Raw genomic sequence first — 15796 nt, 5'->3', positions numbered from 1 at the left:
AAATCAGAGGTGAAGTAGATCATCTAATACGTAATCTGAAGCAAATAATTGATGTCTTATAGCAATACATTTGTGTATTTTATCTCTATGTAAATGATTACCTGTTCTACATTCAGAAATAAAACATAAACGGAAGCTGGGTCTTCTGAAATGAATTCCAATGGTTTACAGAGAAACAAAAGATAGAAGGTCATATATATATATATGAACATGTCACATTTTATGTATCTATTATATTTAGAAACATGCCACAAATAGGGGAAAACAATAAAAATAAAAAACATATGCCACCCTAAAAAGTGAGTGACAAATATCTTCCCCAAAGGCAGCAGATACATAAGACAATAAAATTATAGCTGACTTTATGAGAGTAGTTCATGAACACTGAGTGATATATTAACACTGAGCAAATTTCTCATTCTGGGAATTTGCCAAAATCATGGATCCAAGGGGAATTTCTCAAGGACTCAATAGAATTTCATACTTAAAGTTGTGAGCTTACATATCAGAAACTCAAACATCACACTATCCATAGAAACCCATAGTTTTCCCAGTGAATAAATTTATACCTAAAGAATCTTATACCAATATCTAAAGAATCTTAACATGCCCACTTTTTTAGTATGAAGTTCAGCTTCACTATGAAATCACAAGTGCAACCCTAATGTTTGAATAAATTCTGAATGTCTTTTATTTCATTGTAGACTAATTTGGAAAATTATTACATGGTTCAATAATAGCATAAATTATAAGAGCTTCAAGACTCTTATGGACTTGTCTGCAACCGCACAGGCAATATTGAAACACACATTATATATCTGAATATAATATCTCCTATGCAACCATTGTGCTTTAACTTGTAAGTACAGATCTGCTAGAGGTTTAAAATGTGTGCATTCTGATAAACTGCACTCTGCTTTGGGTGTGTTATTATCTCATATGAGTTACGAATTTAAAATGGAGTGGATTAAATTTAGGTTGGAATCAAACTTTGCTTTAAATTTTAAGAAAGTTAGTTTTTATTGGCACCAGAGTCCAGTAGCAAATAAAAAGCAAACATAGATCCTTAAATATCCTAAAATATGCTTTGCCCTAAAATACCTAGGTAACTGAGTGCTACGGTTTGAATGTGTTCGTTCCCTCCAAAATTCATGTTGAAATTTATCCCCAGTACAACAGTATTGGGAGGTGTTGGTTTTGGGAGGTGAGTGAGTCATCAGTGCTCCACTCTCATAAATGGGATTAGGTGCTCTTATAAAAGGGTTTGATAGAGTTCATTCCATTTGCTCTTCTACCTTCTGCCATGTGGAAGGTGCCATTTCGGAAGCAGAAAGCAGCACCCCCCAGACAGTCAAGCCTACCAGCACCTTGTCCTTGAATTTTCCAGCTTTTAGAACTGTGAGAAAAGAAATTTCTGTTCTTTATAAATTACTCAGTCTCAGACTTCTTTTGAATAACAGCACAAGCAAACTAAGACAATAAACTCAATATGTGTGCTTTGCTTGAAATTTTCTGGAGAACTGTCTTTCATGGGATTTTGCTAGATCAGGCCCGATAGTGTTATATGCTTGAGCAGTGCTTCTCGTAGTTTAATTTGTGTAAGAATCATCTAGAGACCTAGTTTACAATGCAGATTCTAAGTCAGTGGTTCTGGAGCAGAGCCTGAGATTCTGTATGTCTAACAAGTTCCCAGGTGATACCTATACTACTGGTCAAGGAGGACACTTTCAGTATCAAAGACAAAGAAAGTGGCCAAAAGACTGCTGTCTCAAGTTCCGTGCATGTGTATAGGCAGCAGTGGTCCAGATAAAATGCCACAATTTCTCACTAGGCCAGAATGAAAGTTTGGTAACAGGCAATAAAAGCTGATGACTAAACCAGGGGTTAGCCAATCACTACAGCTCATGGGCCAAATCTGGCCCACCATCTGTTTTTGTATGACCTGCATGGTAAGAATGGTTTACACAGATGAACATTTGCAACTGATTTGATAATAGAAAACACCTTTGAACCCCAGTTAAGTAAAATTGAGTCACCCTTCCAAAAGAAATAATTTTAAATTTTATCAATTTTTAAAATCGTAGAAATTTGTTTTCTCTCATTACATAAGTACCTACTTATCCTCAATTTTGTTGTTTTTCTCAAAAGTCTGAAATATTTATTACTGGCCTTTTACACAGAAAAAAAATAGTGACCCTTGTCTACACTTTGGCTGACAACGCCACAAACTTTCCTTCATAAAATATAAGCATTTTTACATAGCACAAGTAACAATTAAAAAAAAGTGCATGATAGTTTTAAAATCTAAATTACCTCAAATTAGTTAGGATAAGGGGTGTCTTAGAAGATACCTATAGAATTCAAATTCTAAAAGAAAACCAAAGAAAGCAACTTGAATTACTGTTAAGAAGTCTAGTGCTTTTCTTCCTCTTTCTTTTCTTTCCTTTCCTTTTCTTTCTTTCCTTCTTTCTTTCTTTCTTTTTCTTTCTTTCTTTCTCTCTTTCTTTCTTTCTTTCTTTCTTTTCTTTCTTCTTTCTTTCTTCCCTTCTTTCTCTTTCTTCCTTTCTCTTTCTCTTTCTTTTTCTTTCTTTCTCTCTCTCTTTCTCGCTTTCTTCTTCTTTCTCTCTTTCTTTTTTCTTTTTTAGACAGAGTCTAGCTCTGTAGCTCAGGCTAAAGTGCAGTAGCGTGATCTTGGCTCACTGCAACCTCCACCTCCTCGGTTCAAGCAATTCTTGTGCTTCAGCCTCCTGAGTAGCTGGGATTACAGTTAGGTGCCACCACATCCAGCTAATTTTGGTATTTTTGGTAGAGATGGGGTTTTGTCATGTTGCCCAGGCTGGTGTTGAACTCCTGGCCTCAAATGATCCTCCCACCTTGGCCTCCCAAAGTGCTGGGATTACAGCTACAAACTGCTGCACCTGGCCAGAAGTCCATTGCTTTTCTGATGCTCATTCTTGTGTTACAATTGCTTTTCCTAAATGGAAAGCTCTTCTCTCTTTCCATGCTGTTCTAAAATTTCATGTTATTGTACCTTGATAAACCATTGTACTTTTGACCCAAGTGGGTTCTTTCAATTAGAAAAATTTTATTTAAAAAAAAAAGTTTTCTTTCTTCCATTTTCTTTGTATTTCCTTTTGAACTCCTATTGATCAGATGTTGGATCTTCCTAAAATAACTCAATAAGTCTCAATATTTTCTCTTCAAATGTCTATGTGTTTGGTTGATTTTTATTGTTATTGCCTTTTTTGCTTTGTTGTTTCTCTATTTTTTTTTTTTTTTTTTTTGAAATTTTTTTTTCTTTATCCTGCAAATTTTCTGTGAGTTTTTTATTTCAGCAGTCATATTTGGTTTCTAAGATTTCTTATTATTCTTTTTTCATAGCTACTTATTATTGATTGCATTAACTACAGATTACCCCCACTTCCTGTTTGTGTGTCTCCTTGTTTTTCACATGGGAAGCTTTTCTCGAATGTCTGGTGATCTTTGGATATCTATTCTTATAGACTGTAAAATAATAGTATTACTGAGGATGATATGACTTTGTACATAAGTGAGACTTACGGGGTTTCTCTGTAGAATCATTTGGCAAGGAACCAGTCATATTATTATGAGGATCTTCCCCCAGCTATTATATGCACCAATCTTCTAATGGAGTTATTCAGCTTATTGAGAGAAGATTTCTTCAGCCTCCTACTTTGAGGCATACTTCCTAGTGCTGAAAGTAAAGTGTGGCTGTGTGCAGATACGAATGGAGGATGTCTCATCATTCAAAATCCTAGTTTTTACTCATTTTCCATTTTCAGCCTCAGCCTTCTCTGAATCCAAAGTCACACCTATTTAAGTTCTGCAAAGTCATCTCCAGTCTCTTATCGGAGAAGGAGATGGAACATGTACTTACTTGGTTTCATGGGGATAGAAATGGAGACTTGACAATTTCACTGTTCAGTGCGCAGACTTTCAACCAGTCCTTGCAGTTTTCCTTCTCAGTCTTACCCCACCTTCTGAAATACCTGGTGCCTTCAAGTCATGAGCGTCTAAATGATTCCTCAGGGGATTAGGGGGATTAGGGTCATGCTTCTTCAGTCTCTCACTCGGCTGTCAGTTTAGATTGTAGCTCCCTCATTTATTTTTCTAAATCAGTTATCACTTCTCTTTCCAATTTCTAAATTTTTTTCAGTTTTTGTCCACCAATGTTTTCTCTTCCTCCAACATTATACCTTTTCCAAATTTCTTTGCTATCATTTAATTAGAATCATGAGAAAGAAAAATAAAATTGTGTGGTCAATCAGCCATCTTAACTGGAAGTCCCTAAACTGCTCTAGATATTGAAATGTAGATAAAAATCTTTTTGTAGAATAGGATCTTAAAAGTATTCCAAATCTGTATAATTCTTTCCAACTTTCTTTTCCAGCTTGCAAAGAATTTTCACCATTATGCATTATCTAATACCAAATTTTGTAAGATACTTGAGAATTTTTAAGGTAAAGTGACTGGTTACATAACTAATAAGAATCATATTCATCCCACTGGTGGAGACTATTTAATTAGAAAAATACTTGGCCATTATCTAGGTCCTAAACCTTGAAGAATATAATTATGTAAAGTTTTTTGTCTTTTTTTTTTTTTTTTTTTTTTTTTGAGACAGTCTCACTCTGTAGCCCAGGCTGGAGTGAAGTGGCACGATCTCGGCTCGCTACAAGCTCCATCTCCCGGGTTCAGGCCATTCTCCTGCCTCAGCCTCCTAAGTAGCTGGGACTACAGGTGCCCGCCACCATGTCAGGCTAATTTTTTTTTTTTTTTTTGTACTTTTAGTAGAGACGGGGTTTCACCGTGTTAGACAGGATGATCTCAATCTCCTGACCTTGTGATCCGCCCACCTCAGCCTCCCAAAGTGTTGGGATTACAGGCGTGAGCCACTGCGCCCCGCCTTGTCTTTTTTAAGAATTAAAAAATAAAAAATACTCAAGTGTCTTATTCTCTTGGTGTAAATATTTTAAAATTCATCTAAATTTTGTAAACAAATTGAATAATTTAACATCATTCTAATTGTTTACTGTAATGTCAAAAGCAAAGCCTATGGGACAAGCATTAAATTGTGCTTCCATTGTCTGGGATAGTTCAGCTCTTGCACTATTAGGACAAAAAAAAAAAAAAAGAGCTCAGTAAAATAAGCTGCAAACCTCAGCAACCAGCTCTATTGTAGACTCTATCTTTAGTTTAAACTCATCAACAGTGGTTGTTGAAACTTACCTCTCTATCCTCTCAATTTCATTCCCATCTACTCACTCTCACCAAGTGACTAGCCTCTCTAAATTGCAAGAATAAGATTATATGGTAAATATGTCCTCAAATTCACTTTTCTATTTGTCAATATTCTCTGCATTCTAATCATTCTATACATTACTTTTCCTTTAGAGGATAACTTTATTCTTTCCTTGCTGGGATTAAACTTGGGCCTCTAATCCTTTTCTCTCTCTCACCTACTTCAGGATGTTTCTATATTATTTTTTTTCTCATATATCTTTAGTTTTTCCCATCTCCATTGACTCCTCTTCCATCTATACAAACATGACTAAGCCTTTCATATCTTATAAAAGAGCTTCCCGTGATCCTGCTAACTTCTTAAGCAATTTGTGTAGCTTTCTCCTTTTCTGCACACCAAACTTCTTAGAAGATCAGATGACACGACTTGCACATACTCACCACCCACTCATTGTTCAACCCCTTGCTTTCTGATTTCATCATGGGAGTCCTGTTGAGTGTAAAAAGGTAACTGATAATCCATTCTTCAATAGAGTTGACTTGTCACATGTTTTATTATCCTCTATCTCTTAAAATATTCAGTGTGGTCATTTATTTATTTATTTATTTTGTGTGTGTGTGTGTGTGTGTGTGTGTGTGTGTGTGTGTCTTACTGTGAACCTGGGCACTTTTCTTGGTAGTAAAGACTAATAAACAAAACAAACTTAGATCCAATTCTTGTGAATCTTCCAATTAAGTAATTGAAACACATGGTACAAATGAACACACTAAAAATATTTCATTTCAAATTGTAGTAAGTATAGTGAAAAAATGGATGTTACAGGATCTAATTTAGATTATAAAGTACATATTTAAAAGAAAAAGAGGCATTAGACAGGTAAAAAGCAGGGGACAGTTTCAGACAGCGTGAAGAGCAAATCAAAGTCCCTAAGGTAGAAAATAAAGAGTTCAAGATATTCAAGAAAGACAAAGATTACTGTGGCTGAAACCTGGTCAGACAGTAGAAAGCAGCAGGCAATTAGACTGGAGTAACAAGCACGGGCAAGATCACACGGGCCATGTTAAAAATTATGGATTTCTTCTTAACTGTGTGGATACCCATAGAAGGAATTAAGCTGAAGAGTAATATTCAATTTACATTTACATAAGTTCAACCTGGCTGCCGGGTGCTTAATAGGTTAGAGGTGGACAAGAGTGGAAACAGGAAGACCAGCTAATATGCTACTGCACATCATCTGAGTTAAAAATGAGAATGGCTTGGTTTGGAATGATGGCAGTGGCTATGGATAGAAGCAAACTGATTTATAATACACAGTTGACCCTTGAACAATGCAGGGGTTGGAAGCATCAAGCCCCACACAGTAAAAAAATTACGTGTAACTTTTGACCCCCGGTGAACTTAACTACTAATATCCTACTGTTGATGGAAAGCCATATTAATAACTTAAACAATATATATTTTTGTTATATGTATTACATAGTGTATTCTTTATAATAAAGTCAGCTACAGAGAAGAAAATGTTATTAAGAAAATCATATAGAAGAGAAAATATATTTACTCTGTATTAAGTGGAAGTGGATCATCACAGAGGTCTTTAACCTCACTGTCTTCACACTGAGTAGGCTGAGGAGGAGGAGCAGGAGGAGAGGTTGGTCTTGCTGTCTCAGAGGTGGCAGAAGTAGAAGAAAACCTGCATATAAGTGTACCTGAGCAGTTCAAACCCATGTTGTTCAAGGGTCAAGTGTATTTTGGAAACAAAATCTACAGAACTTAATGATGTATTTGGAGATAGGGCGAAGAGAGGGGACCACAGATGAGAAAGAGATCAGAAGAGTGAAGGAGAAGAATTAGAGAGAAAGATAAAAAGTTCTACTTTGTATATCCTCCTCCTTGAAACCTTTTCTTACACATGACCTATCTTTCTGACCTTGCTTTCAGCCGTTTTACTTCATTGTCTTGCTCCAAATGCAAACATGCTTGAAGGCACTGCTTAGATATTCTCTACTGTCCCTCCCCAGTCCTCTTTCAGTTTCACCTGGTCCTAAACTCTGACTCTAATCCGATGACTCATTAGTTTTTCTCTCTTGATTCACCCAATTTTCTGGGCTATGACACATTTTCAATTGTTTTCTGATCGTTTCTCTTTAGATGACCCCTTTGTACCTCCAACTCAATTCAAAATTAAATTCATGTTTTTCCCATATCTACTATGGTTCTTGCTTATATTACCACTACCATCTTTCCGGTCACCTGGATTCATATTCATCACTAACTTCTGCTTCCTCCTTGCTCTTTGCTTCAGTTGCTATGGTTTTATCAGTGTACTCTATTGCATTTTATGTTTCTACCTTCCTTATATTTTCCTGAAGTGAAAGCCCTGATTGTAACTTAAGCCCCCACTATGCTTTACCCGATTATTTTTATCACTTCTATCTTCCTACCTCCAATATCTTTCCTATTCCACGAACCAGCACATGACCTTTAGAGTAATCATCCTAAATAACAATTGTAATCATTTCACTTGTGTCTAAAATCTTCAATGATTCTATTATCTTCATTCTCTTATCTTCAGAGTAATTTTCAAATTTCTTAAAAGTGTATTAAATGCTTCTTATGATCTGACCCCAATCTATTGTCTACCTTGATTCCCAAATAACTTGAGCATATCGTCATCCTGAAAATCTGTCTGATGCTCTCGCAACACTGTCCCCTTGCTCATGCCACGTGTACTGCCTTCACCTTTTCATACTGAAACTCTTCTTTCTTAAAAACATAAAATGATGTCTCTCACTTCTCCAACTAGCAATAAGTTCTTCTCCTGATGTTCCCCAATAGAATATGAGTCTGCAATGGAACGGACCTTTTTCATCTTTTATCCCCCATGGTGCTGAGCATACTATCTTGCATATAACAGGAACAGAGCAAATATTAAATTGAATTGACATATTAGCATGCTTTCTGATGAGTTTGTAATGTGTGCAATAATCTTGATAAATGTGATTATATAATGAATTTGGCCTTAACGTCAGGTAATATGTGAAATGCATATTTTTTATGTGAGCTGTTTACAGAACCAAAATCTCTACTTTGCTATGAATAAGCCTGTATAGGCCTTAATTTAAAATAGTAATAAATTAAAAATTCCTCAAATTTTTGAACTGAAGTTTATTGAGGTTTCCTCCTTTGTTACACCTTTGATTTCTTGGGGACCCTGGAAAGAACAGTCTTTATGAATATATTTAAATTCTGAGATATAATCAAAAAAATTACCTACCAGTTTCTCTATCAACCAAAACAAACACTAAGCTATTTAAACATTAGATTGATTTTTCTGAATTGAAAGCTTTGCCTTATCTAAAATTTTATGCAAGTTAGCAAAATGTGACTATCTGTAAATTTCAAATAAATTCCATCAAGTTAAAGTTTGCCTCCACTCTAACGACAGGATTAAGTCCAGTAATATGAATGCTAAATGGAGAAATGGAATGGTTAGAGTAGATATAGACTCTGTAACAAATTCCCTACTCAATTTCAACAAAAAACTTCTAGATAATTCCTTAAAAGTAAAAGGAAGAGTTTGACCACTATAATTGTTTGCATTTACACTCTTCACTTAGCTAATTTACCTCTTTAAGAATTTTTTTCTAAATGAAAGTTTCTAGTCCATAATTCTCTAATAGCTGTTTTACCTTCTCTGTGAAAATTAGAGAAATGACAGACAACTGAGGATCAATAATACCTTAAGTTTATGTCAAAAACATGTTTAAAATAATAATTAAAACTATATATAAAGATAATTTTATATTTGAACTTCCTCCAAATCATTTTTGACTAATCTTTTTTATGAAAGTTATCTAGGATGATATCTCTTATCTGGGAATAAAGGTTTTGAAACATTGCTTTATCTTCAATAATAATTGCTACTAATTCAAGGGATCTGTATCTGTAGATTCAACCAACCTTGAATAAAAAATAGATGGTTGCATCTGTATTGAACATGTATGGACTTTTTTTCTTGTCATTATTCCCTAAACAGTATAGTGTAACAACTATTTACATACTATTTGCATTGTATTAGGGATTATAAGTAACCTAGAAATGATTTAAAGAATAGGGGAAGAGGAGCGTAGGTTGTGTGCAAATAAATATAAAGCTGTTTTATATAATGGACTTGAGCAGCAGGAATTTTGGTGTCTTTGGGGTCTTGGAACCAATCCCCAGCAGGTATCAGTTGTCTTATTTAAATGTCACAAGCACCCTACAAAGTAAGCGTCATTAACCCCACCTTAGAGTTGAGAAAGTGATAATGAGGTTACATTACTGACCTGAGGTCCTAAAAGCCGGAAGTCAGGGAATAGGAAGTCAACTCAGTCGTTTCCGAGGCCAGAGCCTAAGCACTGGATGGCCGGACAGCACAGTTCACTGGAGTCTGGATATCCCGAGGGCAAACAAATGCTGAGGAAACATCTAATGTCAATGGGTAAGAAATGTTACGGCCTATTACATGAATCTCTAGCTCTTCGTTTAACTTTTTTTTCTTTTGCATTATTTTCCTTCAGTTGCTGGAAATCTTTTTGCTGCATTGTCTGTGATGATAGCTGGCTTCTTTGAAATACACAGAAAACATTTCCCTCCAGTGGAGCAGCTCCTTTCAGGAAAAGTTCTCACTGTTTCCTCCATGCCCTGTTTCTACCTGATTCTTCAGTATGTTTTACTTGGAGTGGCGGAAACACTGGTAAACCCAGCTCGTGAGTAAACACTTTTTCAACTGCTGTTAGAATGCACTGAACCTTTACACAGAACACATCACCTCAACCAGAACAATTAAAGTGGTAGGTCATCTATTCACCCCCTAGAGAGTTCCCACAACACTTCAAGCAAATTTATCTATTACTTTCATTTTCACAAACATTTCATTTCTCCTCATTCCTCTACCATGCACAGAACAACTATCAATTCTGCCTGGATGCAGATGGAACAAAAGGTTTTTAACCTGGTAAAGGCAATAACCATTTTGTCAGACACACCACAGGAGGAAAACCTCTGCTAAAACCCAGAAGACAACTCCAGAACACTAAGATGAAAACTCTCTTCTCTTCTCCCTTCCCTCTTCTCACCTCCCCCATTCTCACTCATAGATAAACTCACAGGCCGGGCCCGGTGGCTCATACCTGTAATCCCAGCACTTTGGGAGGCCGAGGCGGGTGGATCACGAAGTCAAGAGATTGAGACCATCCTGGCCAACATGGTGAAACCCCGTCTCTACAAAGAATACAAAAAATTAGCCGGGCGTGGTGGCAGGCGCCTATAGTCCCAGCTACTCGGGAGGCTGAGGCAGGAGAATCACTTGAACCCGGGAGGCGGAGGTTGCAATGAGCCGAGATTGCGCCACTGCACTCTAGCCTGGCGACAGAGTGAGACTCCGTCTCAAAAAAAAAAAAAAACAACTCACATATATACCCCTCCAAAAATGACACTTAATGTTCTTTGAGAGTATATAAACATGCAAATGAAATGAAAATTTAAGCCAATTTTCCAGATAACTTGATGTCTTTGAATTAAATTACACTAGATTAAATGAGATCACTAATGTTTCATAAGACAGGTTCAAAATAAGTTTATTAAATATCAAGGGTTTCTGAATTATCTAGATTGCTTATATTAATTAAACTAGCCACTTTACAATTTATCACAGTATTTCAGTGACTTCTTGCAATACAGTAATGTGTGTGTACATATATTTAGCAGTGTAATTGATTACATCTGTTTCTATCCTCCTTACATTTTCATGTAGTAGGAGTCCTGATTGTAACTCAAGCCCCCATTATACTTTAGGGATAATATTTTTATAACTTCTAACTATCTTCTGACCTCCAATATCTCTCCCATTCTATCAACTGGCACATGGATTTTAGAGTAAACATCCTAAATAACAATTCTAACCATTCCATCTGTGTCTACAATCTTCAATGATTCTATTATCTTCAAAGTTATTTCCAAACTCCTCAAAGATAAATATTTAATAAATATGTATTTATACACATACATACTTACGATACCAAGGCAATTCATTAAACAATGAAAATAAAATTAAGTTGGAGGATATTCATATATATGTGTGTCTCAGACTTCTTTTGATAATTTTATATCATTTCATTCCATATATTTTGCATACATAAATTACTTTATGTGATTTTATACTGGGGACCTCACTGTTCAACACTGCAAGGAAGACAAAAGAAGTGTAAAGCAATGCTACTACACAAAAATTTGTGATGTTCTCTGATGTTATTCCCAAAATTGTGTTGGAAGTAGTCAGCCACAATTTTCTGGGCTGGATTAGAGTAAATAATGAGTAAAGGTAATTAGTGACTATGTGGAGGAAATTGTTAGCCAGCTTAGCAATAGTGGTTCAACCTACAGAAGCCAGAGAGGTACAGAAAAACCAATGACTGTGAAAAAGGCAGATCATGTACTATACATCACTTACTCCACCACTCCTTGATTTACTCTGCAGGAAATCAGGTCTAACTGAGGTCTAAGTCACTTGACTCATCTGCTGTTGGGGTCATGGGCCAGGGACTGAAAGAATCTGATCTGCTATCTAGCTTTTCCATTACTGCCTACATAAACTTGGGAACTCATTTAACCTCCAATCCTCATTTTTCTGATATTTAAAATAGAAATAATTTTATTCTTCTTTATATCACAGCATTGATAGGGTAAGAATCAATGGGAATGAGAGACTACTCCTTGAAAATCAGATGACGTAAAATATGAAAGGGTATTTCGAACTATAAAATCAAGTATTACCCTTCTGGGAGACAGTACAGCATAGAGGTTAGGCGCTATGGTCTTAAAGTCAGACAGACCTGAATTCAAACCCAGTTCTGTCACTGACTAACTCTGTTTGGGAAAATCATTCCTCATTTCTGGGCTTTTCTCATCATCTATAAAACAGGGAGTGGTTCAAAGGACTAAGTGGAAGATTTTATGTAAAGCAAAAACCATAGTGCCCCATGTATAGACAGCATTCAATAATTAGCAGTTATAATGTGTTGTTATCATTACTAAAAGTAATGGCAAAAACCACAATTACTTTTTCACGGACCTAATATTATTATCATGTTTCACATGAATTAACAGTGTCAGACTTAGAACAGAAGTACAGGTGTCCTGCTCCCAGCTCTTTCTGCCATAAACCACCTGGCAGCGTAAGCAGAACTGTCTCTCACTTGAGTCATCCTAGATCCGTCTCTTTCCTCTCACCTCTCCTCTCCAATCCAACAGCAAGTCCTCGTTTTTACTCTGAAATAGAACTTAAATCTGGCCACATCTCACTATCCCCTTTGTTCTCCTCCTGGCCTACACCACCATCATCTCCAGCCCCAATTTGACCAGAGCCTCTGAACTTTTCTCCCTGTTCCTCTCCTGCCCCGTGAGTCCATTCTCTTCAAAACAGCTGTGGTGTTCTCAAAACATAGGTTCTGTTGTTTCCCTGCTTGAAATTCCACAGTAGGGTTTTAGAGATAAATTATTCACAATGGTGAATAATGTTCCACACTATTTGGTCTCCGCAGGTTGTTCCATCTACATTTGGTTACATTCTGTCCCTTGACCACATCCCAGAAATGTGTATGTTTCTAAGTTGCCAGATTTCTGTCTACCCCAAGGCCTTTCTACTTTCTTTTTCCTTTATTGACAATTCCCTTTCCTCTGTTTTCAAATGACTGGCTTCTTCTCATTATTGAGCTTTCTCAAAGGTCATCTCTTTGGAGGGGCTTCTTTGACCATTCCATCACTTACCATTTAATTACCCTGGTTTTTTTAAATAGCTCTTTTCAGAATCTGAAATTACTTTATTTATATTTGTATTGCCTGCCTCTCACTGTAAGAATATGCACTCCCGATATCAATGTATGTTTCTCCTTCCCAAAAAGTGCATGTACAAAATAGGTGATCAATAAATACATTTTGTTTGAAGAAACAAATCAATGAAGTCTATGGCTATTTATATATGGTACAATAAAAATACATTATTCAAAATTTTGACAATGTCCTACATTGATGGCATTGAGCAAGGAAACACAGTGAATTACTCCATAAATGACAGTAGACATAGTCTACCCTACTAAGACATGTTATACATTGGAGATGAGCTAGAAAAAAAAAAGCAGTAGAAAACATTTCAAATTATGTTTTAATTGTAGTAGTGCACACCTCATCTGTCTCATATCCTGTGTTTGTTTATTCAAAAAATACTGTGTAGGTGTCTACAATGTGCCTAATACTGCTCTCGAAGCTTTAGACACAGCAGTTAAAAAAAAAAAAGACAAAAATTTCTGCCATTGTAGAGCTTACAGCATTTCTGTGGTTGAGTAGTAGAGAGTAAGTTGGGAAGAATAGAAGGCTCTAATCAGAGAAGGGTGCACAAAATTGTGATTATGGAGTGGGTACAGTTATTGATCCAAGACATGGCTTTGCAGGCCAGTCTCTGTTAAAATTACTCAACTATGTCATTGTGGTACGAAAGCAGCCATAGACAACATCTAATAAATGAGTGTGGCTGTGTTCCAATAAAACTTTATTAAAATAGGTGACAAGCTGAATATTACCTGACCATAGTTGGCCAACCACTGGCTGAGGTACAAGGCATAGGTCATGACCTTGGGTATGAGTGGAGTGGAAGTTAAGGTAGACTGGAGATCAAGGACATTGGAGGTCAAGGAACTGGACAACCAAGATTGAAAGGATGGAAGGTGGGAAGAATGATCTATATGTACAGTAAAATTGCCAAGCATTGAGGCAGGAGTAGTACCAGAGAGTATGACAATGAGAGAGGAACTGACAACTTTGAGAAAAAGAGGAAAATGTCCTATAGATTGGCAGATGACAGCATGAAAGAGAAGTAGATGATATAATCTGATAATATAAGGTTCAAAGCTGAAGTTTTTTTAGAGTTAAGGGAGATATAATGGTCTAAAAATGGCAACAGGATAAAGTTCCGTTTTCTGGGACTGTGGTACTTCTTCTCCACATGTTCAAAATAACTTTTCACCAAACAAAATAAACACGTTTCAACTGCTTAAGAACAACTAGAGTAAAATAAATTTCCAGCAATAAGTCCCCAGTACCAGGTGCCTTAGGAAAGTGGTTATGGCCCTACATTTTGAAGATTCTGCATATGCTGTGATGTGGCATCTTTGCAAGCACTAACCAGCTACTACCTAGAGGCACATTTTTAGCACTCATTGGCAAGAAGACCAGCTTTCACATACACATTGAATATTTTTTATTGTGTTTTCATAGTAAAATAAGAACTTTAGAATAGTGACAGACTTGTTGATATTATCTACATTGTAATGGGCTAAAAGGAATATCTCGGAGCCTAAAAAAAAATCAAATTGATGATCACTAAAGTTTCAAAAGATCAGAACATGCAAGTAGATGCCTAAAAATGAAGATTCGAGGACTTGAAAAGCTAAGTCCTATAAAAGGGAACTGGAGGCTTTCAAAAACAACTAAAATGACACCAAAGAGAGATTAACCAGCAGGCAGAGAGCTGGCAAAGTGTGTTCATGAATTATATACCATACCAGAAGTTCTAGCAAGAGAAAAGCATAGGATTAATAATTAACTAGCAAGGTAATAATGGGCTTGTATGTTCTGCTTTTTCTTAGTGAAAGAAATAGGCCTATTTACTCTTTCTGCTCATTACTTGTCTCCTTGTACTTATGGAAAGGAAAGTTTACAAGCCAAATCCTTTTTATAACTGTGAATCATTTATTCCCAAAGCCTATTCAGACTTCCTCTTGTACTCCTATTTGGACCTTTCTGAAAATACTCCAAAGCTCCTGCTGGTGATGGGTACTACACAAAGAGCTGTGTTACCTTGCCACCAATATTTGAAGCCCTTCTCCACAGTATTTTACCTATCACCATTATTATCTTCATCTCCAATCAGCATCTGTGGGAAAAGTGCACATTTAGCACTGCCCTTTGTATTAAATCATGTGCTGTTTCTGCTGCAGAGTTTAAAGTCCAGGAAAGATTAAACTGATGCCTTTTCCCACCTATCAGTTCCAGCACTCACCACTTTCCTGAAGCACAAAGCGGGACTCCTTTAAATGTTGATGGGATAAATAAATCAAAACATAGGGGGGACACACGGAAAGTAAAACAGAAATTTTACATTAACGAAGGAAGAAGCATTAATACATTTACATCATGTGTTAGTAAGATCATGGAAAAGTTCTGGTAAATGCAGAGTTTTGCTGTGGCAAAGTATTAAAAACAAAAAACACAGGGGTAAGTGGAGCAGGAGGAGATAATAAGATCTCTTACTTCTCATAGAGAAGGAAACTAAAGGTTTAGTGTTTACAGTACAGTCATGCAACATGTAACAACATTTTGATCAATGATGGATCAGGTGTATGACAGCGGTTTCATAAGATATAATATCATATTTTACTGTACTATTTCTGTGTTTAGATATGTTAAGATTCACAAATACTTACCATTGTCCTCTAATTG

The 15796-nt window shown here is 36.2% G+C and overlaps 1 protein-coding gene across 1 annotated transcript in view; it reads left to right on the top strand.

Annotated features, from left to right (window-relative positions):
* SLC15A5 (solute carrier family 15 member 5) overlaps window positions 1-15796 on the top strand; it is a 92454-nt gene that overhangs the window by 46755 nt on the left and 29903 nt on the right. Inside the window, exon 6 of the mRNA XM_025403405.1 lies at window positions 9823-10011. Within this exon, the coding sequence (XP_025259190.1) occupies window positions 9823-10011 (189 nt within the window). The remainder of the gene's footprint in view (window positions 1-9822; window positions 10012-15796) is intronic.

Source organism: Theropithecus gelada, chromosome 11 (assembly GCF_003255815.1).
Source record: "Theropithecus gelada isolate Dixy chromosome 11, Tgel_1.0, whole genome shotgun sequence".
Lineage (NCBI taxonomy): Eukaryota > Metazoa > Chordata > Mammalia > Primates > Cercopithecidae > Theropithecus > Theropithecus gelada.
The sequence above is the reverse complement of the archived record's forward strand: the minus strand, read 5'-3'. Positions and strand labels throughout refer to the sequence as shown.